General features: G+C 33.1%; 4 protein-coding genes across 5 annotated transcripts; all 4 read right to left on the bottom strand.

Moving 5' to 3' along the window:
- Positions 1 to 4984: 4984 nt before the first annotated feature.
- On the bottom strand, positions 4985 to 7006 carry LOC125848721 (cytochrome P450 710A11). The gene has a single exon (XM_049528646.1). The coding sequence runs from the start codon at positions 6796 to 6798 to the stop codon at positions 5293 to 5295; it is 1506 nt and encodes a 501-aa protein (XP_049384603.1). The 5' UTR covers positions 6799 to 7006; the 3' UTR covers positions 4985 to 5292.
- Positions 7007 to 8461: 1455 nt separating this feature from the next.
- LOC125848974 (40S ribosomal protein S14-2) lies at positions 8462 to 11742 on the bottom strand. The gene is made up of 6 exons (XM_049528941.1): positions 11591 to 11742; positions 10672 to 10791; positions 10541 to 10586; positions 9088 to 9173; positions 8855 to 8984; positions 8462 to 8723 (listed from the first exon to the last, which is right to left on the bottom strand). The coding sequence occupies exons 1-6, from the start codon at positions 11591 to 11593 to the stop codon at positions 8656 to 8658; spliced, it is 453 nt and encodes a 150-aa protein (XP_049384898.1). The 5' UTR covers positions 11594 to 11742; the 3' UTR covers positions 8462 to 8655.
- Positions 11743 to 12614: 872 nt separating this feature from the next.
- Positions 12615 to 17408, bottom strand: LOC125848835 (phospho-N-acetylmuramoyl-pentapeptide-transferase homolog). Of its 2 annotated transcripts, none has more exons than XM_049528776.1 (8): positions 17079 to 17390; positions 16888 to 16962; positions 15991 to 16208; positions 15347 to 15581; positions 15188 to 15252; positions 14299 to 14492; positions 13879 to 14087; positions 12615 to 12977 (listed from the first exon to the last, which is right to left on the bottom strand). In XM_049528776.1, exons 1-8 carry the CDS (start codon positions 17244 to 17246, stop codon positions 12795 to 12797), a joined length of 1347 nt encoding a protein of 448 aa, XP_049384733.1. In that variant the 5' UTR covers positions 17247 to 17390; the 3' UTR covers positions 12615 to 12794. The 2 variants fall into 2 exon arrangements, with proteins under 2 accessions (XP_049384733.1, XP_049384732.1); XM_049528775.1 differs by having other exon boundaries at positions 12617 to 12977; positions 15347 to 15794; positions 17079 to 17408.
- Positions 17409 to 20172: 2764 nt separating this feature from the next.
- On the bottom strand, positions 20173 to 25443 carry LOC125847953 (la-related protein 6A). Its single transcript, XM_049527718.1, has 11 exons — positions 25069 to 25443; positions 23860 to 23941; positions 23559 to 23653; positions 23359 to 23430; positions 23195 to 23274; positions 23018 to 23102; positions 22695 to 22742; positions 22544 to 22609; positions 22315 to 22449; positions 20605 to 20728; positions 20173 to 20516 (listed from the first exon to the last, which is right to left on the bottom strand). The coding sequence occupies exons 1-11, from the start codon at positions 25273 to 25275 to the stop codon at positions 20389 to 20391; spliced, it is 1122 nt and encodes a 373-aa protein (XP_049383675.1). The 5' UTR covers positions 25276 to 25443; the 3' UTR covers positions 20173 to 20388.
- Positions 25444 to 26165: the final 722 nt, after the last annotated feature.

A 26165-nucleotide genomic window follows, 5' to 3' on the forward strand; every position in this document is an offset into this window, starting at 1 on the left:
TTCCATCTAAGTGAAGATTGTTCTAAAGATTATTTTCAATGATCGAAAAATTAAACATATAAAAAACATTGCTATATTTCCTGCCCTTCAAAATTCAAATAAACGAAAACAGCAAATTTAACGTATCGTCCACAATTTATTAAAATATCACCCAATTGCGTGGCCCATAATTATTGGAGATTGGACCCTCCATCTTTTTATCTATGTCAAAGTTTCCAATATTTTGCCATGCTCCTTTATAGGCAGATTTTATTTATTTAATTCTTTTTACGGAACAATCAATCAGTGGCGGAGCCTCAGGATAGAACACATAACTTGAAGCAATTTTTACAACTCTTTAATCACTAGTCCACTATACTAAATCTTTAACTAATTGTATCAAAAGATGTCAACACTTATATATATATATAATGTAATTTTCTGACGATTCTTGTCTTAGGTAGCTCCGCACATGAGAACAATGAAACCTTCTCTCAATAATGTCGGTCCATCTCTAGGGAATAGATATCTACTTTAATAATTTCTTAAAAAGAGTTTTACCTAGAAATTTTGACACGAATTCAATTTTAATCAAATCTTAATATAATTATCGGAAAAAAAACCTAGATTCTTGGTATTCATCTATATTTGCATTAATTTATTTTTTTTTGGGACATTAAAGCTGTATATTGCATCAGTACTGCAATGCATTAAATACGTAGATAACAAGACACTATCACAAATTTTATAAATCGAGACGCATCAATTGCAGCTAGGGTGGCAATTTCAATCCATACAAGTGAAATGAAATTATTTTTCTCATATTAAATTAAATGGATCACTCATATTTTTTTAAATGGATAAATATGAACTTCAACCTATTTAAGCTCGTACAAATATAGACAAAATGGATAAACATGAGAATTCATATATATTCATATATCACTCTATTATCATAAAAATTCCTAATTGCACTATTTATTTTTGAAAATAAAATATAAAAAATTGGAGGTGGGGGCAAACAAAAGAAATTTTGGAATTTTTTATAAAACTTTTTTTGGATGTGGGTGAGAGGTGTCATAAGGTGATGGGGTGGGATGGGATGGTAGAGGTTGAGGTATTAACAACTTAGCTTTGGTTTAATATTTTTTTGCTTTAGAAGATTAAAATGGGTTACAACCATTTTACCCAAATCATATTTGACTAAACTCATATTTACCCATATTTTATATGGGCAGATTATGATCCAATCCATTATAACTCAATCCACATTCTATCCATCAAAATCCGATCAAATCCATGCATTTGCCACCCCTAATTACAACCATTGTCCGTTTGGTGAGATTACAAATTATTATGTCTACAAATATATAATTTTTACTATTTAGAGACAGAGTCAAGATTTAAATTTTATGTGTCATTTATAGGATGTAGTAGATAATTNTTTACCCAAACCATATTTGACCAAATTCATATTTACCCATATTTTATATGGGCAGATTATGATCCAATCCATTTTAACTCAATCCACATTCTATCCATCAAAATCCGATCAAATCCACGCATTTGCCACCCCTAATTACAACCATTGTCCGTTTGGTGAGATTACAAATTATTATGTCTACAAATATATAATTTTTACTATTTAGAGACAGAGTCAAGATTTAAATTTTATGTGTCATTTATAGGATGTAGTAGATAATTTAATATATGTTTTTTGTTTAGTAAGATATGTATAATTTGGCCAGAAAATTTGGCCAAAATTTTGCCAAAATGGTAAAATAACATATTTCACACTATGTTATTTTACCTTTTTGAACATTTTTACCCTTTTAACTTTAATAATTTTTAATTAAAAAATGGAAAAAATATTAGTTTATTTTAAAATAAAAGGAAAAATCCTTTTGGCCAGAAAATTTGGTCAGAATGATATTTTAGCTATGTTATTTTATCTTTTTAAATATTTTTACCCTTTTAACTTTAGCACCTTTTAAGTAAAAAATGGAAAAAAGATCAATTTATTTTAAAATAAAAAAAATATTATAGTTTTTTTAATTTTCTAGCCATTTAGCACTTCCCAAAATAAAAAGGATATTATAGACTTTTAAATTTTCTCGCCAAATTTTCTCAATCTACTGATAATCAAGATATGTATTAATTATATATTGAATTCGTAGCTAATCATGATATTAACAAGAGCTATTAATGCATGGATAAACCCGAATAAAGACATAATTATTGCCCTTAATTTACTAAAAACATATTCACCGTTATCAACCTCATCATTACTAATACATGATATTAAATATTGTTGTTATACATTTTTTTCAAACGACCCAAATGAATTCTGAATCTAAAGACAAGACCTCAAGTGTTAGGTAATTAATTTTTGAACTAAAATTTTATATATATTAAGTTGTTTAATTTTATATATATATATAGATCGAAATCATTGAGTTCAACTATATACTATACATCTGCCCCACTCATTTTTGTTCCTCAATTATTATTTTTAACCTTTTTGCAATCCTTACAAAGTAATTTTAAACTCTAGAACCCTAAAGTGTGCTTTACATGTGTGTCATAAAAATAAAACTTTCTTCTATATTCAGTAATGTCCCATAATTGTCCCTCAATTTTTTCTTTTTGTTACTTTATGCTATAATGATTAACGTGAATCTCACAAGGGCATAATAGGAAAGTATAACATGTGATAGTTTCTATAATGATAATCTAAAATAAGAAATCTAATGCACCAATAAGGATCGTAATGAAATAGTAAGTACTCTTTCAATCTTAATCAGAAATTTTGAATTGGAGTTTCCTTGGATACGCAAGTTACCTTTATTAGAGAGTATTTTATCCCTTTACTTATCGGCGCAAGATTTAGTCGGACTCCAATGTGCGTGGTACTAGACATCAAGTGAGAAAAAAAAAACTAATTTTTGTATCAAACAAAGAAATTTGATTTTAAGATTAATTAGCAAAACAAAATATACTAATTAATTAATAATTAAAGAATATAAGTTTTAATTCGTTCGAATCACAGGTCATGTATATTTTTTAAACTTTTTTTAGGACAGATACGTACACTAATTACATATCCAGCTCATTTTATATGGAGGATGGCCTACCTATAACTAATATATCCACATATATAACCAGTTCATTGTCACAAATTTAAAAATTGCTTTGTGCACAATATTTTTTAGCAATATATGATGTGAAAGCTTTTAAATCATTGTTTTAACAATTAATTCAAAACAATACCAAAAAAGAAACAAATAACAAATCTTATGACTTGTTTCTTCTATAAAAAAAAATATATAAATGTGTTATTTAATTTAATTTCAGTTGATATCTTTGATCTCCAATTTTAGATGTTCACAAATAGATATTTAAATCTATATAAAGTTAAATAAGTAGATATGCATGTCATACATGACAATTCACGTAATGTTTTATCAATTGAAGTACAAAAATATCAGTTGGGAGTAAGTTAAAAAAAACTTTTAACAAATCTTATGGCTTAGAAATGCACTGAAAAATGGCTATAGTTAATAATAAAGAAAAAATAAAAATAAGTAATAAATTATTTATTAGCTTTCAAATTGAACAAATAATAATGGACAAATAAAAGAAAACAAATAGATTACTTGTTGGTTAAGACAAGTTTTCCAGGTCAGTGCCAATAAATAGATTTACTTGTTAGTTAAGAGTGCCAATAAATAGATTACTTGTTAGTTAAGACAAGTTTTCTAGGTCAGTGCCAATAAATAGATAAAGATTCTTTAACGTACAGAAGAAAGACAAGACAAGATATCCATGGCAGTGTTTTCCCAAACTTAAAAAAATTCACAACCCACATCACCATAAATTAAATAATCTATATCTCATCAATAATTTAAATAGTTGGGAATTCAAGGTATGATTTAGTTTAATTTGTTTGTCCACATTAAAAAGATTCATGATCAATTTAAATGAATTTAACCTTTAAAATTCTTATCACTAAATTCAAAAGTTCATATTTTAGGAAAAGTATATTCAACCAATCAAATATTATTTGTAAAAGATTATAACTAAATATAGCTTTGTTTTAAAATTTAAAATAAAGTGAAAAAATATTTTTAATAGTATGTAATAGCTTGTATATATGATCTATGGAATTATGTGACTATCTATTTTGAGATATTACTCTTTTAGAACAAAATTGTATGATTGAGTTAAATTAAGGTAGTTTTCTAGTTCTTAATAATTAGGGGTATAAACCATATTTTCATGAATGATGAGTTTATATGAATTCAACATCTGAATATAACTCGGTTATAATCTGATAATCGATTTGCAAAAAATATTTCAAGACCAACATTACATTCGAAGTTGAAGAAAAATTTAACAAGACCTGACCTGACCACACAACCAAGAAACCGACCTTGACATTGGGAGTCAAGTATTAGGTCAAGAGTCGGATTCTAGATCTCAAGTTGAAAATTGGGGTTGGGAGTTGCGATGATTTTTTAGTCGAATCACCATATTAGGGTCAAGGGTTTGGTCCCCTGGAGGGGGGGGGGATCAGAATCTGGTTCTGGATCATGAACTAGGGTTTAGGGTCGAAGTTGAAAGTTAAGACTCAAGCCAAATTTTGAATAAAGGTCAGGATTGGACCCCAAATGAGGTTAGGAGTCCTGTCATGGTCAAGAGTTGGGTTTTGAGTTTAGAGATGTGGTCGAAATCGGGAGTTGAGTCTTGGATCGTAGGATCAAGGTTCCCCGTTTGAGTTCGAAGTCGAGTCCCATGTTGGGGCGAGTCCAGGGTCTAGAAAATATCTATTTCACATAGAATAATCATTTTTCTTAAATTTAAGGAAAATATTTATTTAAAAAAAATTCTGAAAAAATTTGAAAACATCTCATATTTTCCTCATACTACCAACCACACACCTCAGATATTCTCTCAATGTCCAAATTGTACTCAAATTATAATTAATGGGTCAAAGTTTGAGTTCAAAAGTATAAATTTTATCCATTTAAAAATTATTCCCCATACAATCAAATATAAACGTATTGATAAGCTATGAGCTCATGTTGATAACAACACTATCCATAATATATATATATATAATAATAAGTACTCCACTAATTAAAAGGAATTTCTTTCATTAAAAATCTTCCACACAATCCCAAATATTTGCCACTCCATCAATTGCTCCAACAAACATTTTAAAAGAATCATTTGATCAAGTTACATGTACACACTAAAATTTAAAAAAATAAAAATGGGACCAAATTGATTAATTTTTTTAAAAATGGGCAATCATCGAGTGCACCTATGTGCAAGGAACACTTTGCAATCATCCTTTGGAGCGATGGTTGGAATATACGAGATATCATCACAGCCGTCGGTTTTGTGTCTCTTGAAATCAATCAGAGCCGTAAACATAGCAATGAAAAGCATCAAGTGGTTAATAGCATACTTCTGGCCCACACATGCATGGGCCCCAGCTCCGAATGCTAGAAAGTTCTTTTTGTAAACCCGCTCCTCTTGTCTTTCCTCCATGAACCGGTCCGGGTCAAATTTCTCCGGTTCAGGAAAACCCTGAAATGACGAGTCAAAAACCGACGGGAACACAATTGTTCCTTTCGGGATAACGTAATCTTCGGTTAACCGGAATTCTTCGCCGGCAATATGTGGCACCATAGTTGCCGGAGCTCTGATTCTGATTATCTCACGCGCCACCGCTTCCAGGTACTTCATTTCCCTGAGCATCTCCGCCGTCAGCGGCTGCTCAGATTCTGGCGACCAGAATTTCGCTACCTCCGACCGAACTTTCTCCAGAACTTGTGGGTGAGAATCCAGAAGCACGATTGCCCATAACAGAGCAGAAGTAGAAGCATCTTGAGCAGCAAAGAGGAAGTCGAACAGGTAACCTCCAAGTTCCTTGTTAGTGTACTGAAATGGCTTTTGTAATCCATTGCTATTAGCTTCATTAATCTCTCTTAAACTTTCCTGCATCCAGAAATCAATCAAGCATGTGGGTTCTTCTTCGTTTTTCATCTTGTTTAAGCTCTGTTCCACACATACCGAAAGGGTGTCGACTAATCTCCTAACTGCTAATCTAGCATTTCTGAAGGCAAAACCCGGTAAATCTACAGGGAGTTTCATTAACCCAACATTGAAGTAATTGTAATCAACATTGAATCTCTTTCTGGATTCTCCATCCAAATATGGACCAACGAACACAGTCTGGGAAGTATCTAAGTTCATATCCCGGCAAAGTAGTCGAAGCGGGATTGGGGTGTTAGGGGATTTGGATGCTTCATCTAACCAGGACTTTAAGTATTTGATAATAATCCTCTGTTGGATATCAGTGTAAGTTCCAAGAGCTTTAGGAGTAAAATTTGGGGCAATTCGTCGGCGAAGGTCTTTATGTTCTTGGCCAAACATGTAAATCAAGTTATGCTCGCCGAATAGTTTTTTCCCAAAAGGGTGACCGATAAGATGGAAAGCGTCGGGGCGGACATTGGCAAAGACCTTATGGGAGAGGTCAGTTGAGTGGATATAAAGAATGAACTTACCGATGATATAGTTAACAGAGAACCCATGTCCGGTAGACTTAGCTAAAGCTGATTGAAGGTCCCAGAATTTAGTTGGATTTGTGACTAAGGGAATTACGTTGCCAAGAAAGGGGAATACAAGAGTTGGGCCAGGAAGAAAACGCTTCTTCTTGATGTAAGAGATCTGTTCAAGAAGAAGTAGAAAAGCTATGAAAGAGAAGAAATAAGGTATCCATGGGGATAACAAGACCCAAATGGATGCCATGTGCAGTACAGTGCAGTGCAGTATAGTTCTTCTTCTTCCTTAGCCTTCCACCGGAAACTATTTGATGATATGGATTTAAATGGTGTGTAGGGTTTATATAGTAGGATGAAGGTTGGATAGGTTGGTCAAACAAGAAAGCTGAGAGAGAAAAATATAGTGAAAACTGTGCAAGAAGTTGGAAAACGTGGAAGAAGAAAAAACCAAAGCTGAATTATATTAGGCAGAAATTTCAGATTGTACAGTTTCATTTACAGGTGGTCTTGGTCGAGAAGGTGAATTTTGTTCAGTTTTCTAGTCTGAGTTTCACTTTTGGAGATGGAGAAAGTGTTATATTGGGTATAAGAAAGCGGAAAAACGAATTGATTGACTATGGTAAAGGTTCAGCTCACAAGAGAGTCAAGCAATGTTTATAACAATTTAGCTGTCGTTTGGCATGCATGCATTGTATCCTGAAACTATTATACCTTATGTTAAACGACTCGTTAGGGAATAGAGAATGATTATTTAGGGTCGAAATCCAGCTGGTCATACTAATAGGAGTGGTCCAGTCAAGACATTTGCAAAGAGACAAAAGCAAATATTACATGGGGAATTTGCTCTTCTCCTTTGAAATCTCTCTGTCCCAAAATCCTTTTAACCTATGGGGCCACCTCGATTCCATCGGACATTTCATTACCGTTCACCAATTCAAGTATGTGTTATAAACATGTGCTCAACTATACATTTTCTAAGGTCGGATTTCTAGCAATCTGATGTTAAGATACGTTTATCTGTTTACTAAGAGTGACAGATATCTATAAATTCTTAAAAGGTTGCTAATAATTGGTGATATTTTAATACAAGTTGTAATGTAACATGTTGGAAGAATGTTTACTCTTTTTTGGGAGAGTAGGGTCGTTTTTGAATGCTATTGCTAGTGGGTTAGTACTTAGTAGTGATTGAGAATACAAGAGAAGGCATGTCCTTTATTGACAAAAACAACAATATTTAACTTTACCCATCTTTTTAACATTTTTTAAAATTATTACTCCATTTTTGAAACGTTTTTCAGTTAATCCAAGTGCCTTCTCAAAAATAGTTAAATTTGGTTTATTTTTTTACATACATTAGTTCTCCAATGAGTTCTCGTTTCAAGTGTTTTACTTAAATCTGTTTGGCTTTGTAAACCATGAGTTTTTATAGAAATCGGGTTGAATATATCTCTTATATATATAGTGTCATAAACTTATCAAATTTTCATTTAGACTCCGTAACTAAAGGTGTCACACTTGATTTTTGCGTTAATCTCAAACATGACATGTGAAAAATAACATAAAAGTTCCCATTGAAAACGGAGGCTGGCTAAGTTTCTTGGACGGTATCTGTGTAAGGATAGAGACAAATTTTGGCCCCCCACACTAAAATTTTGGGTTTTTAATGGGTACATAATGCAAATTAAGAAATGTGTGTGTTATAGTGACAGTTGGAATATAAATCAAGTGATCGGTAGAACAATTAGTTAGCAAAGGAGATGAACTTACACGTACTAAATATTTTTTTGAAACCAAAAAACACAACAATGGCACCTTATTTTCCCTCCCTTCCCATCTAACTAATACAAAGTGCAATCAGCATACCAACAAGACGGGAAAACCATGGAATATAGATTCTCAACCAGCTAATAGATAGAAGGCTAAAATTCATATTTCTCTTAATTGTTTCACAAATTTAACCACGAAAAAGAAGCAAAATTTATAGGCAAGGCCAACATCAGTAGAACTACATAGTAGATGAATACGATTCAAGTTCATATCAAAACTAACACCTGCAGCATTCTCAACAAGAAACCGCATTTGCTTCTTGACAAAAGCAGCAAGCTTACAGCCTTCTTCCTCTCCTACCACCCTTTCTGCGAGTGCTATCAGTAGGAATTGGAGTCACGTCCTCTGCAAGATAATTTATAAAGTTATGTGATCCATCTACAATTTCACTTCACATTAAGTGTTTTCTCACAAGGGTTTTACTAACATAATGGACAGATAATTCTCACTTTTGATACACAAAAGCTAAACATTACCTATACGACCAATTTTCATTCCTGAACGAGCAAGAGCCCTGAGAGCAGACTGAGCACCAGGTCCAGGTGTTTTGGTCTTGTTTCCACCAGTGGCTCGAAGCTTGATGTGAAGTGCATTGATGCCAAGCTCCTGTACTCAAGAAGACAAGATCCAAAAGAGTGAGCAGAATGAAACACATTATTCAACTGATGGTAGATGGTAAGGGAAAATAAGAACTGAATATAGCTACAACCTTGCATCTCTGAGAAACATCTTGTGCAGCAAGCATAGCAGCATATGGGGAAGATTCATCCCTATCAGCTTTGACCTTCATCCCACCTATTAGAAACAGGTGACAGCAGAGATTCATTACACCTCTTCCCAATAAATAACAAAGACGGTAAAGAGCAGGAATATAGACGAGCTTTGGAATTGTTTAGAAATGCTATACAGAATTTGAAGTAGAGCTCAAATAGTTACAATCATAACAGGCTCATAATCCAGAAACTACTGAAAGTCAACATAGACAATAGCCTATTATCTTTGATTGTGATTCCTAATTATTATTGCAATTGTGATGTTCAACATAACCGGAGATAAAATCCCAAAGGTAACAAAAGTTTATATCTATTCAATTTCTAAACAAAATAAACATCACACAAGCAATATGGCCCATAATGCTTGAGATCAGCAGTAGAAGCCAAAAACCAACACCAAACCAGGGGCGGCTCAAGCATATTCGTGGCCTAAAACAAAAATCAAACGGGGCCTTAAGTTAAATTGTTAATAACTTTTATCTAATTGATTTGTTCTAGTTTTCAATTGATAATATAACCATTCTTATTTTAAATTATTTTTAATGAGATATAGTACTCCAAATATGTCAAATTCTTCTAATAATTCCTTCATTTTTCGTGAAAAATTACTTTTCCTACAAATAGTATTCAATATTTATTAAAAAAAATAATAACTTATAACCTATTATTATTAAAAATGAGGCCCCTTAAATTTTGGGGCCTAAGACACATGTCTTTTTTTTAACACTGTCGAGCCGCCCCTGCACCAAACCTAGAATACATCACAAATGTCAACTACTATAACATAGTAATCACATTATGCACCATCATTAAACAATTCTCGGTTAAAATGTGAAAGTAATTACAAGTCAAACCAATGCAACCTAACAACCATTGAAACCCAAAACTTGACTTTCTGCCATGTCTGGTGAGGATAGAATTAAGGTATACAACATATCCAGTGCAATCACATTAATCACATGTATTTTCTTATATTATTTGATAGCATTAAGGTATACATCAAATACATGGCAAAGATGTCACTCAGATGGCTTTTTTTTTGTCAGAACAGTGCTTACAATTGCGTGCCATAACTCTAAATGAATTAAAGGCAAGTAAAAGCCAGATTATGTAAAATTTGATCCCTTAATTTACAAAGGAGGAAACAAAAAATGAAAAATAGAATCAGACTTTTTTTTCTTCTTCTTCTTATCAAAACTACTGTGATAATGAGAAAGAGTAAAGAAAAAACGAAAATAAGGATCGGGGTCTTTCTAATTATTTTTTTTGCAGTTGAAGCTGCGGTGGAGGCTTCGGCTTGGCTCCCAAATCAGCCCCTCAACATATAAGCCAAGTACCAAGATATTCAAATTTAAATAAGCCTACTCTGTGAAAAGATATAGTCCTTACCAGTAATACGAACCATTGTTTCCCGTCCAGACAAATCAGTCACGTGCTGCAGTCCAAAAACAAAGTATGTAACTACTTGAGACAACGTAATGAGACAATAAAGAATAATGGATCCATCGGTTACCACATACAATGAAAGTGTCATTGAATGATGCAAAAATGTGAGCGACACCGAAAACAAGCTCTCCCTCTCTCACAGAAGGACCAAGAGTGACGGTCTCTTCCTTTGGCTCCCTAGTTCTCCTCTTCGACTGCAAGGTCAAGTCATCAACATAACAACAAAATAGATAACAATAGAAAGCTTAATACTGACCAGTCTTTCCTTCATTATTCGACAAAGCAAAACAATAATTTCCTTTTAAAAAAATAAATCTAATTAAGCGCAGATCCACCATAGACGCTAACTGTTCAGCAGAACACTCTAAATCTCTGTTAAAAAAGTTAATTAAATATGTATAAAAATCAATAAAGAACCCACTAAGCCAAAAGGATTTTGGCCTCTACCCATAAACTTAAAATCCTAAATACGCAATCTGACTAAGTTACAAGGTTCAACAAGGCTTACTTATAGAGTTCATGCATCACTTCTAAACCAGCTACAGCTTGTCCAAATTCTTTAATTTACTAGTCATAAGCTTCAACAATTTGGTTTACAGAGCAAAACTTTATCCAACCATTATCTATGGCTAAAATGTGATGTAGCCAATTTGCATCACTTTTCGAAGTGAAGTATCAAGATAGTCTACTGGGGTATGTTCCAATTCCACAGATCATTGTCCTAAATTACTGATACCTAAATGTTGTTGTAAGCAAGAGATTAACAATGGGGACCATGTCTTTAAGCAAGATCAAAACAACAACAGAGGAAAACCAGATTTTCACTAGGAAAGGTACAATCTTTTCATCAGAAATCCAGAACAATAACTAATCTAAGCATACCCAGATAACTCATGGATTGAATTGAAGCTATCCTAAAGATACAGCAGCAAATAACATCAAATTCATCCACAATATTCAAGGAAAACTAGTGTATTCGATAGATTTCATTACCATGGTGTTGTTGCTGATGAGACTTCTGCTGAAACGGCGGTGTTCAATTCGCAGGAGGTTGAATTCAGAGAAGGCGATTTGGTTCAGCTGCAGCTTTATATGTAGCAACACGGCGTTAGGGTTTCAGCATCAAACTTAAAAACTAAAATTTTATAAAACAACCCCCACATGTTTCTGATAATGTTTAATTGAATCATTGTCTTTTTTAAAAATCCAAATTGCACCATTTCTTCAAAAACTACCCTTTCTAGTTTCTATCTCCGTTCATTTTTAATTGTCATAATTTTCTTTTTTAAAGTCAAACGGTAATAACTTTGACTAACATTTTACGATGTATTTTTTCATCATATTGATATGCAAGAAATTTGAATTTATAGTACTTTTCGTGTAGTTTTTGAATTATCCAATTTTTTTATTTAAAATATTGAATTAATGTAATCTAATTTAACTTTGAAAATTAATCAAATTGACATGATAATTAAAAGTGGACATATGAGTATTTCTTTCAGTTTGTTTTTAAAAGAGAATATTATTTTTTCATGTTTGGTGAGTAACTTTTATTTATTCAAACATCTTATCTAACATGTTTAAGATGATAAAATTCAAACGTACATCTATGATACATCAAATACATATTAATGGTCGTTTGAGAAATTGAGTTGAATTTTATCAAATCAATTATAAGTTTTTAAAAATAAAATCATAATGAGTTTTTGGATACATTTATAAATGTATCAAATATATGTCTTAGAATTATATGTTTAAAATATATTATATATATTAAGTTTAAAATTAATGAAGCAATTTTCTTTTTACTTGGGCCTTGGGACGGGTTTCGGATTGAAAACAGTCGTAGAAATATCATTACTTTACTTTGGTATAAAATAAAGAGGGTGCTCTCTGTTGATTCTCGATAATCCTCCTCCTTTATCCGAATTTGAGACAGGCAATACGAAGAAGCCAGTAATAGGGTAATTTTAAGATTCTCAAATATTTGGATAATAACTATTTAATGCTAGTTAAGTTACAGAGGTCGACCAAAATTACATATATTTTTTAAAAGAAAAAAAAATAGTTTCTTCAATCTATTCTCTAAATTTGAAGGCAAAAGAGAAAATTTGCAGGAAGTGACTTAAACTTGTCAACTATGCAGTACTCTAAGAAATAGCAAAAGCAGACCCAATATGCTCCATGACTTGAGAGTTTATACTGAAGTCAGTCCCACATATCCAGCAGTCAAGGCTAAAATGCTAGAAAAAACATATGCACCAGCAACAATGACAGGTTCTTTTACTCCACATAATTCAAGGTGGTGATGTAATGGTGCCATTCGAAACAAGCGGTGTCCACTTCCTAGGAAATGTTTTGTTGTCTTGAAGAAGGAAACCTGAGACACAGGTAAGTTTGTGTCAGTTGAATCTAAAAAGTGCAAACATATCAGTGGAGATAATTCGATACAACATTGTTAAGTAATAGGTGAGGACAATCAAGGTGCAGAGGTTGTATATGAACTAGACATTAATTTCATATGCCATGCTTATAGAAACAGCAAAAACTCAACCTCATCTCAGGTCCAAGAACAAGGACCATCCGAAGCAACCTTCTTATGAGAGTGGAAAAGCCAGCTTGATTAGTTAATTACATTTGCACAGTGAAAGATTCGTAAAGCAATAAGGAAGCAAATTTAAGTAGAGTGATGCAAACTTCTCAAACTATGGAAAACACATTTGTTTCTCCTTAATTCCCTCCATGACTATATTTCTAAAGAGAAGTACACACATGGACGATCAGGAGAAAGCAAGGGAAAGAGAAACCAATGTAAGAAGCCAAAGTTGCATTGCTAGGTAGGTAGGTTGATAGAGACTAGAGAGGGAAGGGGAACTGACCACAGTAATAAAAGTTCAAAATAAAAATGAAAGGGGCTAAAGAGAGCAATGAACTCCTCTTCCAAATTCTCAAACACTAACACAAGTAGACAATAGAAGCATCTCTAGATTACAAACTTCGAACAAGAAATCCGGAGAGGATAAAGTTACCAACAACAACATACACAGTATAATCCCATAGGTGGGATTAACGGAGGATAGAGTGTATGCAGACCTTACCCCTACCTCGTGGGGGTAGATCAGTTGTTTCCGAAAGACCCTCGGCTCAAGTAATGCATACCAAATAAAAGGATAAAGTTACCAGAATGAGAAATTCTAAGAATATCATATTTGCAAACAAACTGATAATCATCCAGAATTTTTGAGAAAGAGAATTATCCATGGGTAAAGTTAACAAGTTACCTGCAGTATAACTGATAGTGCTTCCAGGACAAAAACACCAGATGAAATGAACAATGGAAAGAACATCCCTGTACAAGCAGCCATAGAAGCCAGTGCACCCCCTAAGGCTAAAGCTCCTGTATCACCCATAAAAATTGATGCTCTGTACCGGTTGTGCAGAAGAAATCCTGCACAGGCTCCTGCCATAGATGCTCCAAATATGGAAAGCTCTGTTTTGGATGCACAAACCCATACTCAGTAAGAATCATGAACATTCAGAAAATGCAAGTTTCAAGACACTGCTACTCTAGGAAATTAAAATGAAATCAACTGTTTTCATCACAAAATTTTTCATGAACAATATTGAACTAAGTAAGACAATGTAGTCAGTACACTTGAATTGCAATAAACACCACAAGGATCAACAGTTCACGCACTGACCAGAACATATAGGAAGCACTGCAATAGACATAGCAATGAACGCCAATGTGGCTGTTCCTCCAGCCAATCCGTCGAGACCATCAGTAAGATTAATTCCATTAGCCATGGAAGCAAAGCAAAACGAAGTTAAAAAAGGATAGAGTCTTCCAAGGCATATAAGCCCAAGAGGTGCGGGTAGGGGAACCACTGTTTTCCTGCATGCACACAGAAGATATGAACCTTAAGCGATACAGAACCATTTTTTATGCATATACCACATTGGATTTAATAACTAGCTGAGAAAGAACAGGTTTCTGTCACTATATACACCCTACAGGAAGCATGTTTGCATCTTCAGAAGAAGAATATCCAAGTGAACTCTAAGATTCAAGCAAGGGTTCATAGGCTTTGCATTCTTTATTTGTTCTTATTTTTGTATTCAACACTCGAACTGTAATTATTCAGAAGATGTGCAAGAAACTGATCTATCAAAAAGAATGAAGATTAGTGTTGTATCTAAAACATCCAGCATTTGTATATGCTGCTAGGAAGTTATCAAGATCAGTAATTCCTGTCATCCTCTTTTTTGGTTAGGTAACTCCTGTCATTCTTATATCCCCCTGAGTTAGTCGCAACCTTAAGTTAGAGAGTTTTTAATCCAATTACGGAATGCTACAAAATTCAAAATGTGGCATTGACCAATTAGAAAATTCAGGATACAAATTTGTTAGGACCAAAGCCAAACTAGGGACGAATCCAGTTCATTTACAAACATCAATTTGAAGACTGAGAATACATGAGCTTAAATTTTGTTGATATACTGAATAAGAAAAACTAGTTGTTAATATAAGATAGATTTGTGAGTTACCATCATAAAAAGGTTGATGAAATTAGTTACAAGAATGTATACATGCTGTAGGGTGACGATATGTCCGATGCATACAGCCAAAAGGAGAAAAATGTCCCAGCAGCTACCTGTGTGCCAGAGAGGAGTACCGTCAACTCTCCAGAGAAACAAGAAGCCAAAGTAGGATTTGCAGAAAGTACAAAAAAAGGAAAAAAGGCTCACCTCCAACATGATTCGAAATCGAGCGGATAAGCCAACATTATTATTCCTCATACTTATCAAATCATCAAGTAATCCAATTGCTGCAAAAGTTAAGGTTGCTGCAGAAGCTCCAAGAACTTCCAGAGAAGAAAACCCAACAATAATTTCAGCAACAATTACGCCAATTGGAATAAAATACAATCCGCCCATTGTAGCAGTTCCTTTCTTACTAGAGTGCCGAGCAGGCCCCTCCTTCCTTATTACAGAGTGGAGTTTCAAACTACGAAATAAAGGGACACAGACATAACCTACACAAGACACTGCCACTGCGGAGATGAGAAAGGGACGCATCAGGTAAAGTGGAGCCAGGGGCAATCTAACAATTTTCCATGCACAACAATCCACAAGAGACAGAAGCACCGTCGAGAACATTATGAGACCTATGTTGTTTAGAATGCCATATTTTATCCTGCATATATGGGTTTGAAAGGCACTTAGAGAATGGAGAAATTAACAAAAACAACCTCCCCAGAGTAATTCTAAACAGACAATCTTCATTCCTTTAAGTTCATCAGTCCAATAATTTTATAGCAGCAAAGTATAAGGCACATTGAACAGGTATAAAGATATATAGGTACCAGTTATACTGGTACAAGTAGATTTACCTTTTTCTCTTGTACGCTCTGCCAAGAATTGTTAGCTGGCGAGTTGTTATGGGGTCGTCAGCAGAATAAAGCTGCTCCTTGGAGGTAGGCAAATCAACATCCGTGATTGGCTGTAGTAAAATATCTCCATCACTGTCTTCACCTTCACTTGATGAGAACCTATATTCGATTGCTCCATTATTATCTCCCCAGTCATGAAATGAAGAGACCCCAACATCCTACATAAGAAAAAAGAAAAAGACATATCACACTGAACGAACTAGTATTAGGTTTGTTCCATGGCAGCAGGGGGAAATCGTTATAGAATATTGTCTCATTTATCTTCATTCTTGTACACCTCTTTCCTGTTGCCTAAACATATATTTAGCAGTCACTTGAAAGGTCCCACTTCAATCTGTCTTAGCAATTAGAATCCTGATATTTCCCATCAAAGAAGAACTCCAATTGGGCATTGTTTTGGTGGATGAATTTTTTGAAAGGTTTTTCTTGAGCTAAATAGTTTCCTAAGACAAACTACTTCTCTTTTTGTCACTATCTACTCTGCTCTTCACACTTCATAGCACTTGCTCCAATCAACATGAAACAATATTTTCATTCCTTGCTACTAGTAATCATCCTCATACCTTTCCTCCCTCCACCAATATGATATTTCACCGACGTAATATATAGACAGAAATGACTTTAAAACTTTAGTTCCTTAGGTAAAAACGTCTTCATGAAACAACATTTTCCGATGATGAAATTCTACATCCTACCAAATGGAACATAAACTAATAAGTATGTCTAAAATTGGTAAAAAAAATAAAATCAGACATTGGTCTATCTTCTCATAGATTAAGTGAAAAGAGCAGCGATACAAAATAGAAATAACAAAAAAAAAAAGGAGCGAAGAATTACATCATCCATTGCTCGAACTTGAAGAAGCATAGGAGGCAAACAGAACCCATAACGCCTAGCATTTGATCTACAGATCTTTATCAAAAACAAATTGCAACGTAAAACAAAGAAAAAAAGTCAATTTAATCAATAACCCACTTGAAAGGTACGAAAACAGTATAGAATTTTGCAAAGACTATTCACAATATTACCTTCAAAGGAAAATGAGAGCTTAATCGGAGATGATGAAAGTTGATCAATAAACGCTGAAATTTCAGATTCAGAGACCCTTTTCGAAATTGAGAAACCCCAAGTCGATAGAAATCAGAATTCAAATCCAAATTTGAAGCACAAGATTTGTGAGATCGCATGACTAACATTTTTCAAAGGTGTAAAATCAAAAGGATTATCCGATTTACATGAACATTAACTCCATTAAACAAACATAGGTATGAAAAATTGGTTTGGTTTTGCAGAAAGAGAGAAGAAAAAGGGAATATACTGAGTTCAAAGAAGAATGGCTAAAGAGGGAAAAAATAAATCCTCCACCTGACTTCGAATTCCACGGAAGAAAACCTTTACGGAGTGTGGTGTGTAACGCGCCATTAATGCGCGTAAGAATCGAATAAATAAAGGGATGTTTTCTTTTTTTGTTTTATAAAAATAATTGGGAGGGCGTTGAGTCTTAAGCGCATCTTCAACCCAAACATCTAATTTTACATCAAAATTGGTGTTAGCATTATTTTAGTGTAAATTAACTCCAACCCACAACATCATATTTTGTACCGAAAAAAAATATTTTCTTATTTCATAAAACAAATTCTTTCTAAAACACTCACCATATATAATTCATATTATTTTCTTTTATAGTTGTTTAATATAAAATTATTTTATATCATAATTTTTTAAATAATATAAATTGCTAGCATTGTATTATTTGTTTAATAATTTATATGTTTGCATTTTAAAATTTTTGTGAAGGTTAATTGTAGTTATATCCAATTATAATTAATAGTAGAATTAACATAAATTTATTTTTTTAAAAAAGTCATATATAGAAAAATTAATTTATAAAAAAAGCTAACTTTTATATCTAAAATTAATATTATAAAAATATTACATAAAAAATAATTAAATATACAAGTGATTTAATTAAAACATACAATTTATATAATGTTTAATAAAAGTTTTGTATAATGAAATAATATTAAAATATATAATAAAGTGAATTGGCGTGATAAATAGTGTTACACCAAATTTGATGTAACACTATTCACACACCAAAATGGTGTAAAAAATTGATGTTTAGTTGGAGTTCCAAAACATCAAATTTTACACCAAATAAGAATTTGGTGTTAGGTTAGAGATGGTCTTACGAACAAGGTTAAAATTTAACTAGAGAAAATGAGGGAAAATGATTATAAGATAGAATATCGACCTTCACTAATAAATCAATAAATTAAAATTTCAAGTAACTAAGCATCGAAATATATTTTTCTCATGTGATGGTTTGTTTTGGTGTGGTGTGAAAATGAATGTTGGATAACTGTTTTTTTTTTCTTTTTTTCTGGACGGCAAATTACAGATTTTGTTTTTTCATGAATAATTAGAAGTTATTGATTGTTACTCTTTCCCTGTCGATTTTATGTGAAGTCGACTAGAAATGAAATTTATTTGAAAAAAATTATGATCCTCAAAAAAGTTATGATATTTTTATGACAATAAGTTCTTGATATTAAACGAAAAAATACATTATTTATAAATATAGGAATGTCAATTTGTAAAACAAATTAAAAAGAAAGTTTAAATTGAAATTATCACAAACCATTTTTAAAACAAAAAAAACAATCTTAAAACCATTTGAAACGTCTCTGATATACATGTCATTAGTTAGTGCTCACCATGACCTATGTAAAAGAAGAGACAACTAATTCTTCACAAGTAATGAAGGGAGGTGTACTTTGGAATTCAATTTATTTTGATAGAAAAGAAGAATCAAAATTGATCCTCTCTCGAAGAAGTTTTAAAAGAAGGGACAACTAATTTTGCACAAGTAAAGAAGGGTAGTGTACTTTGAAATTCAATTTATTTTGATAGAAAGAAGAATTATAATTGATCCTCGAAGAAGTTTTAAAAGGTTATTTTTAGCATGTTGGCATACACTAATTCAATAAAAAACACCGATTAGCCCGACTTCCTCAAATATCCTCAAGGAGTAAGCCATTTTCTATCAATAAATTTATTCTTCTCACGCTTGATCCTGAGACATCAGAAAGTATAACCATCTTCAAACCCATTGGTGGTGCTTGGTACACATAAAAGTCTTGTCATATTATCTCCTCTAAACTACTATCCAGCCAGCATACTAATAGAGCAATCAAGGAGAAGATTTGATTACAAATTTAAGTTTGCAAGTCTTCCTCTTCTATTAGATATTGCAATTGAGCATTGCTAAGTCAGATAGGACAGACGCATAAAGAAATTGGCAAGCATTTTAACAATGAAGTTTCCATTATGGGTGACATTTAATAGCCATTCATCCTAGGGGTGTGCATTCGGTTTTTTGGTTTGGTTTTACACTATTCGGTTTGGATTTTCGGTTTTTGGTTTTGTAAAAGTGTAACCCAATCCGATCCAAAATAAATTTGGTTTGGTTTGGTTTTTCTCTATTCGGTTTGGTTATTCGGTTATGTCAATAATTAATAACATATATAACCAAAGTAATAATATTTAATCCCTTAAATATACTTTCTAATATAAATCATAAGTAAAACTTAAAACACAATACTTATAAGTATACCTATTGTAAATGCAATTCAAACATAAAAGGGAGAAGACACAAGTACCCCCTAGACTATGACCGAAATCCCATAGACACACCTTAACTAAATTAAGGTCCTATTACCCCCTTGAACTCATTTTTTTTGTAATTTTGTACACCTTTTGACTTATGTGGCACAACACGCGACTCCACGCAATATATATATATATATAGATATATATATATATAATTCGGTTTTTTTTGGTTTTTCGGTTTTTATCTTTTAAAATCCAAAACCAAACCAAAAAACCAAACAAAGTAATTTATTAATCCAAAACCAATCCGAAAAACCAAAAAACCAATCCAAATAAAATTTCGGTTTGGTTATTCGGTTTAATCCGAATAGTGCACACCCCTAATTCATCCAAGTAAAAATGAGTTCTTTAAAGTAATTTTAATAAGTCACCTTACCACAGTGCAAATTTAGGAAAGACCACATTAGACGTTGAATCAACTGGACAAACCAATGATGGCAAAATTGGCACAAAAATAGTCTTTAATAACATAATGGCACAAAAGTACAATGTTATATACCTCTGTCTCCAGGAACCCACAATTCTATAACACAGGAGTACATTTGCAAATTCGAAGCACTAACCATTGAAATTCATCATCCAAGCATTTTTCACATTGAATACATAGCAACACAATCCTCAAAACATAGATTATATTTGCAGTAAGACACATTTAACAAAACATCATTAGCTTGGAGATGAAGAAAGAGGTCGGCCTCTTCCCATAGCAAATCCTCTGGTTCCATCAGGCATTCTTGGACCAGGAGGAGGTTTTGATGGTTCAACCAAATGAGTGGAAGAAGTAGCTCCATGGCCTGGTGATGTTTAAACAAATATCATTAAATTCAAGAGAATAAGGAGAAGCAAGAGAGAGAACAAGCATAGTGTCCTCGGAAATCTTACCATGTCCATTTGTGCCACGCTTGTTTCTCCTTCCACGGCCTCGACTTCTGGTTGGCACCCTGGGCCCATTTTTCTCCTTTTGTGCATGCTCCCCAATGGTCTCCTTCAATAGATGGTCATCCTCCTGAAATGCAAAAATTACATATATCAACAATATGCAAGAGAAATTGAAAATGTACTCCACTAATCCTGAAATTTCACTATTGCTATAAGTGAACATGGCAGCTAGACAATTATTTGTCAAGTGTACAACATAAGAAGACAGTTCAAGAACGAGTAAAAAGCTGATTGGTTTGACAAATGGCACAATGAAAGAAACTGGACTGACAATAGAGTGATTGGTGGATAACCATACCACGAACTATAAAGAGGGAGTAAACAACAAGGTACTGTTTGAACCTTTTTGCTTAACGATGACTATGCTACTCCTTTCCTAATCAAACTAGTTTGAACATCTTAACTCTTTGTTCACCTTTTCATACTTCGTTTTTAAGAATAACCACCCTAAATCCATTTGGCAGACGTGTCTCGTGTGAGAAAACATTTTGGGAGAATACACAACTTCCCCTCTTGATCCGAATTATCAAAATAACACTTAAAACTTTGCACCTAATATCTCCCCAGACACAGTACTTTCTCAAAATGTGTCTCACACCACCCAGTGTGGTGACTTGATAGACAAGGGGTTTATAAAAGCATTGCAAGTGTTATTTAGACCTACTTTCCTTTGTTCCCCATCATTATTTCCCTCATTTTTTTTCAGCATAAAACTGTGCCCTGAAATTCAGATATCTTTAATGTTCTTTTTTTAGAAAAATTTCCCAAGCCATGACATAAAATTTTCAACTCAATCCAACCTTTTTCTCTCTCAAACCTTTATAAGGCTTTGATGAGGAAAAGAACCATAGACGTTGAGTAAACCGAAAAATGGAGAGGATAAAGCTTTTGGTTATGTCAGTTGTGACATTTCCTGCTGGGCACTTTTTTGGATTTTACAGACTAAAATTTTGGTCAAGTATTTTGTGAATGAAAATAGTGTAAGAAACAAGAAGAGTGAAAGGTGTTAGTGGGATTTTCTATAATGGATGTGAGTGATGTACAAGTAGATGAGATGAAATATGAATTTTGTTTCATTGATGAAAGAGGGAATAGTGAGAAAAGGGGGAAGAAGGGAGTGCACTGGTGGAGTGAGGAGATGATTTTGGGATTCAGTGGTTTCAGGGTGTGATAATGATCGAGGGAGATAGAGTGTTACTGAAATATGTTTTTTGGTGAGCTCCCTAGGAATAATCTTTGAAAAGAGCAAGGGTGGAGTTAAGTTTCATGGAAAGTGTGTCCAAAATGAGGTGGATTCTGCATGTGCCAGTTGCCATGCATGAAGGTATGGAAAATGATTGAGAATATTTTCTCTTGGGGAGAAAGAAATTTTGAATTCTGTTCCAGCCATAACAGCATACAAGCTGGCTCTTTAATTATTTTATCGACTTTCAGCAACTTCCTGACTTCCATCCATCAGTTTTTATCAACTTTTTTCTTCTTTTTGTTTTCCACTTCACCCTATTTCTTAAGGTATGTTGATCAAAACTTGGAAAATATCCATAATAAAGTAGGCATTACTCTTCTGTTTTCTAGCCACTAAAGCGAATATACTACTACTAAACAACTATATTTAGACATAAATCTAAAGATTGCAAAGTAATAATGATTAACCTCTTCGTCTTGTGAATCAACGCGATGCTCACTTGAATTGTTTTCCTCATTAACTGCCAGATCAGATGCTTGGATATTGTTATTCCTATCAAAATCTGGATCTCTCCAACCTTTCTTACTTTGGCCAGGCTTGTTCTGAAGAGTTAATATAACATGTTATACAGCATACACCAATGACAATATTATTCGATGTAAAGGGAAAGGAAGATAAGGAGACAAAACAAATTACTATTTTCTTGAGAAGCTTGACTCGCAAGCCAAATCTCCAATCCTGTTCATCATTCAAAATGGTCACCTGAACAGCCACCAACGAAATGAACATCATCAGATTTTATGAAATGACACAGCCAAAATGAATAGGAACTTTGATTCACACTCACAGCTTTTTCAGCAGCTTCCACTGTGTTATATTCCACAAGAGCATGCAACTACAACAAGAAAGAGAGAAGAAGAAATAAATGTCCATAGCATACATGAATAAATAATATAATCCTACCACTTCAAAATTTCTCATATATCCTTCAATGTGGTTAGATGCAAACATAAACAGCATGGCCAGTTGGACCCTAAACGTGATATTATTTCTCATGAACAACTAGGAAAACCAAAATTCTAAATATAAGTCAACTGTTTTGAGACCCATCCCATGCTTCACACTAGTCAGGTCTACAGATGCTCTGACGTAGAAGCTGTAATTACCTACCTTGCCACTGAGCAGCTTCTCTGCAGTTGTGCATTTTCTGGGATCTCTTTCAGTGTGTGGATCACGAATGGTAATATGCTTCACACTAGAAGTTCAAAATAATTCCAGACCATTATTTCCAGGAAAATTTAATGACCAAAAAGAAAATAGTGTATGAAAAAAGAAAAGGCAACATACTTTCCAGCCTGGCCAAATATGCTTCGAAGGTTATTCACTGAATGATCCTCAGGTAAATTTTCCACCAATACAGTACAAACCTAGAACATGGTAAGTAGAAGAATAAATTCATCCAAACTTTAGTTTAGATTATATTCATTGAGTTCCAGTAGAAGTAGCAATACCTTGGGATCTTTAATATCACTTAATGGAAGAGGATGAAGTCGCTTCACCTTTCTCCCATCACGGCTTACAACCTCCAGAATAAGAAAAAAAAAACAAAGAGAATGAAAGACATAACCTAGGAATATTTGCATAAAGACGAAGGGATTAAAAGGAGTATAAATCAATATTATTTATAGTTAACAAGAAGAATTAGACTTACAAGCAGAGAAGATTCCCCAAGTGCAGCTGCTATTATTGATGTCTCCTTCGTAAGCTTCTTAACTTTTCTAAAAGAGGCAATTACTTTCACAGGGACTGCAAGATAGAGCACTCAGTTGAGATTTTAAGATATAAAGAAGGTAGTGGAGTGCATCTGTATAGGGGAGATACTCGAGGATACAAAAACATATAGCCCCCGAAACAGTTACAAGAATAAGTGAACATAGAGAGGGAGTCGGAAAGAAATATGAGGCCACTATGAGAACCTTCCTCGTCATAAACAAATAAGCTCCAACACTTACCAAATCCTTCCTTGTCTCTAGTCACATACTTCAACAGAAACTTGTCAGTAGGCAAATTTTCATCGCTGAAGTAATACTCAACCTGCAAGAGGCAAAATTTCCTTTCAATCTGAGAACTGGATAGTCGTCAGAAGCAAAAACTGCCATGTAGTAAAAATTATATGCTACAGATTTTACTACTAATATCTAGCCACTAAAACAAGGCATGAGTACGGTTTGTGTATACCCCATCCTCCCAATACCCCACTTGTGGGATCTCACTGGTATGTTGTTGTATTTAGACACTAAGACAGAGCAGCAAAGGTATAGATACCAAGGACTAGTAGAAGGCTAGAGTAATCAAAGGTAAATTCCAATATCTGAAGGTTGTATAAAGCAAACGTTATGTTACGAGAATACCAAAGTATGTATCTGAGAAAAAAATGCTCATTAACCAAGTCTACACAACTTCACTTAAGGAAAAGGTTTCTGAAATACAAGAGTGAAATCATGCATTTGCGATCCATTCTGATAGATGCAGAAAATCTTTGTCAGGTACCACATAAAAGTCCAGAAAACATCATGCTATAACTAAAGTTCCTTTACAAGTTTCAGCAAGATGTTGCAACTACAATAAATGAACAAACCTACAATATCTCAAACAAATTTTGAAAAATTAAATCTTTTTCTCAAGTTCTATTCATATAATTAAGAACCACAGGAAGAACTTGATAGGGACATCCAATGATAAAGAAATAAATTCAAAATCAGATTTTGTTTACTATAATCAAATGAGGAAGTCTCAGAACATATGAAACAATTCACATTTATACCTCCACCTCATCTACCATATATAAGAAACATTTCTAACTTTTAAATAATAATAATCAGCTAATCCAGTAACCCTAACTTAGCAAAAACAACAGAGCAACAACAAAAATTGCAACCAATCAATCCAATTGAAAATTTTCACTTAAATAAATTTCTGGGCCACATCTACAGGAAACCTACTTGTGGGATTACTCTAGGTATGTTGTTGTATATCTACAATTAAGCAAATTTCTGAACACCCATCCAATCCAATTGCACACAATCATCTAACTCACTCATAAACTTAACGTTTTAGCATATAACCCTAAAACTCAAAAATTCACCCAAGAATGAAAAACCCCATTTTGTCAATTGATGAAATAAACCAAACCCAAAAGAAAAAACAATTAAAAAAGGAACCTGCTTAACGATCTTGTTACGAAGATCATCGGTGAGTACAGTAGCGGTGACTTGGGCATGGAGTTGATCAGGCGGCTGAGAAAGATCGTCAATAAAGTGAGACTCCGGCGACCCAACAGGTGAAAAATCAGGACGATCATCATCATGGGGCGGAAATGAAGCGGTCTGAGAGGGTATGGGGAGTACTCCACCACCGTCTGCTTCCATTTTTATTTTTTTAAGGAGAGGGAAGAGAGAAGATATGGAAAACTGAAAGGTCAAAGAAAAAAACCCATCATTTTTTTCCCATTTTTTCCCCTTCTTCTTCCTCCTTATTCTTCTTCTTCTTCTTCGCTTGATCTCTCGAAGAAGTTGTACTGTAAATAGGCAAAGTATATATAGGAAAGATCAATAGAGACGAAGGTTTTTTTTTTTTTTTAGGGCCTTTGGTTACTCAAAGTGTGCTATTTTTAGTCCAAAAAAACAAAATAATATTTAGTCTGTTTTAGTCAAATTAGTCCAGCTTTCAATTATTCTATTATAGAAAAAACAATTAAGATAATTAAATTATTTATGATGATTTTTTGAAATATTTATTAGTAATTTTAAAACATATAATTTGATTAATGTATTCCTACTAAATGTACTACAATATTAAATGGAGTTGATATCTTGCACAAAATTCATAATTAGAAATGCAATTAATGGGTGTGATTTTTGTCATTCACATAACTAATATTCTATATTAGTTGTCTATATTATAAAAATAATTGTTAATTTAAATTATTAAAATAGTACTAATTAATTTTTTTTCCTTATTTAAACCTTACAATTAATCTTCTTAAGCTATAAAAAGAATTGTAAAGTTTCGAAATAATTTTTTTAAGGGGAAAATTAGTAAAACTATTAATCTTATTTATAATTTCTTAAAGAGGTTTAAAAAAAGTGAAAACTTTAATATGAAACAAAGAAAATGTATATACTCATAAATTATGTAGAAAATCTATGAATGTTAATTTAAACTATAATAAAAAGTAAAACAAAAATAACTAAAATGATCAAAATCACCTTAGTATGTTAAAACAATTATTTTCCCAAATGGTTAAAAAGGAAAACAT

This window comes from Solanum stenotomum, chromosome 12 (genome assembly GCF_019186545.1).
Source record: "Solanum stenotomum isolate F172 chromosome 12, ASM1918654v1, whole genome shotgun sequence".
Lineage (NCBI taxonomy): Eukaryota > Viridiplantae > Streptophyta > Magnoliopsida > Solanales > Solanaceae > Solanum > Solanum stenotomum.

Coding starts and splice junctions, on each gene's coding strand:
- LOC125847953 (XM_049527718.1), bottom strand. CDS start 25,275: ATGGAAGCAGACGGTGGTGGAGTACTCCCCATACCCTCTCAGACCGCT. Junction 23,942..25,068: donor GTAACAAGATCGTTAAGCAG/GTTCCTTTTTTA, acceptor TGCCTCTTGCAG/GTTGAGTATTACTTCAGCGA. Junction 22,743..23,017: donor AGAAGCTGCTCAGTGGCAAG/GTAGGTAATTAC, acceptor TTCTTGTTGTAG/TTGCATGCTCTTGTGGAATA.
- LOC125848835 (XM_049528775.1), bottom strand. CDS start 17,246: ATGTTAGTCATGCGATCTCACAAATCTTGTGCTTCAAATTTGGATTTG. Junction 16,209..16,887: donor AAGTTCGAGCAATGGATGAT/GTAATTCTTCGC, acceptor TTTCTTATGTAG/GATGTTGGGGTCTCTTCATT. Junction 12,978..13,878: donor CACTATCAGTTATACTGCAG/GTAACTTGTTAA, acceptor CCTGTGTCTCAG/GTTTCCTTCTTCAAGACAAC.
- LOC125848721 (XM_049528646.1), bottom strand. CDS start 6,798: ATGGCATCCATTTGGGTCTTGTTATCCCCATGGATACCTTATTTCTTC.
- LOC125848974 (XM_049528941.1), bottom strand. Junction 10,587..10,671: donor CATTCAATGACACTTTCATT/GTATGTGGTAAC, acceptor TTTGGACTGCAG/CACGTGACTGATTTGTCTGG. Junction 9,174..10,540: donor AACAATGGTTCGTATTACTG/GTAAGGACTATA, acceptor TGTTTCTAATAG/GTGGGATGAAGGTCAAAGCT.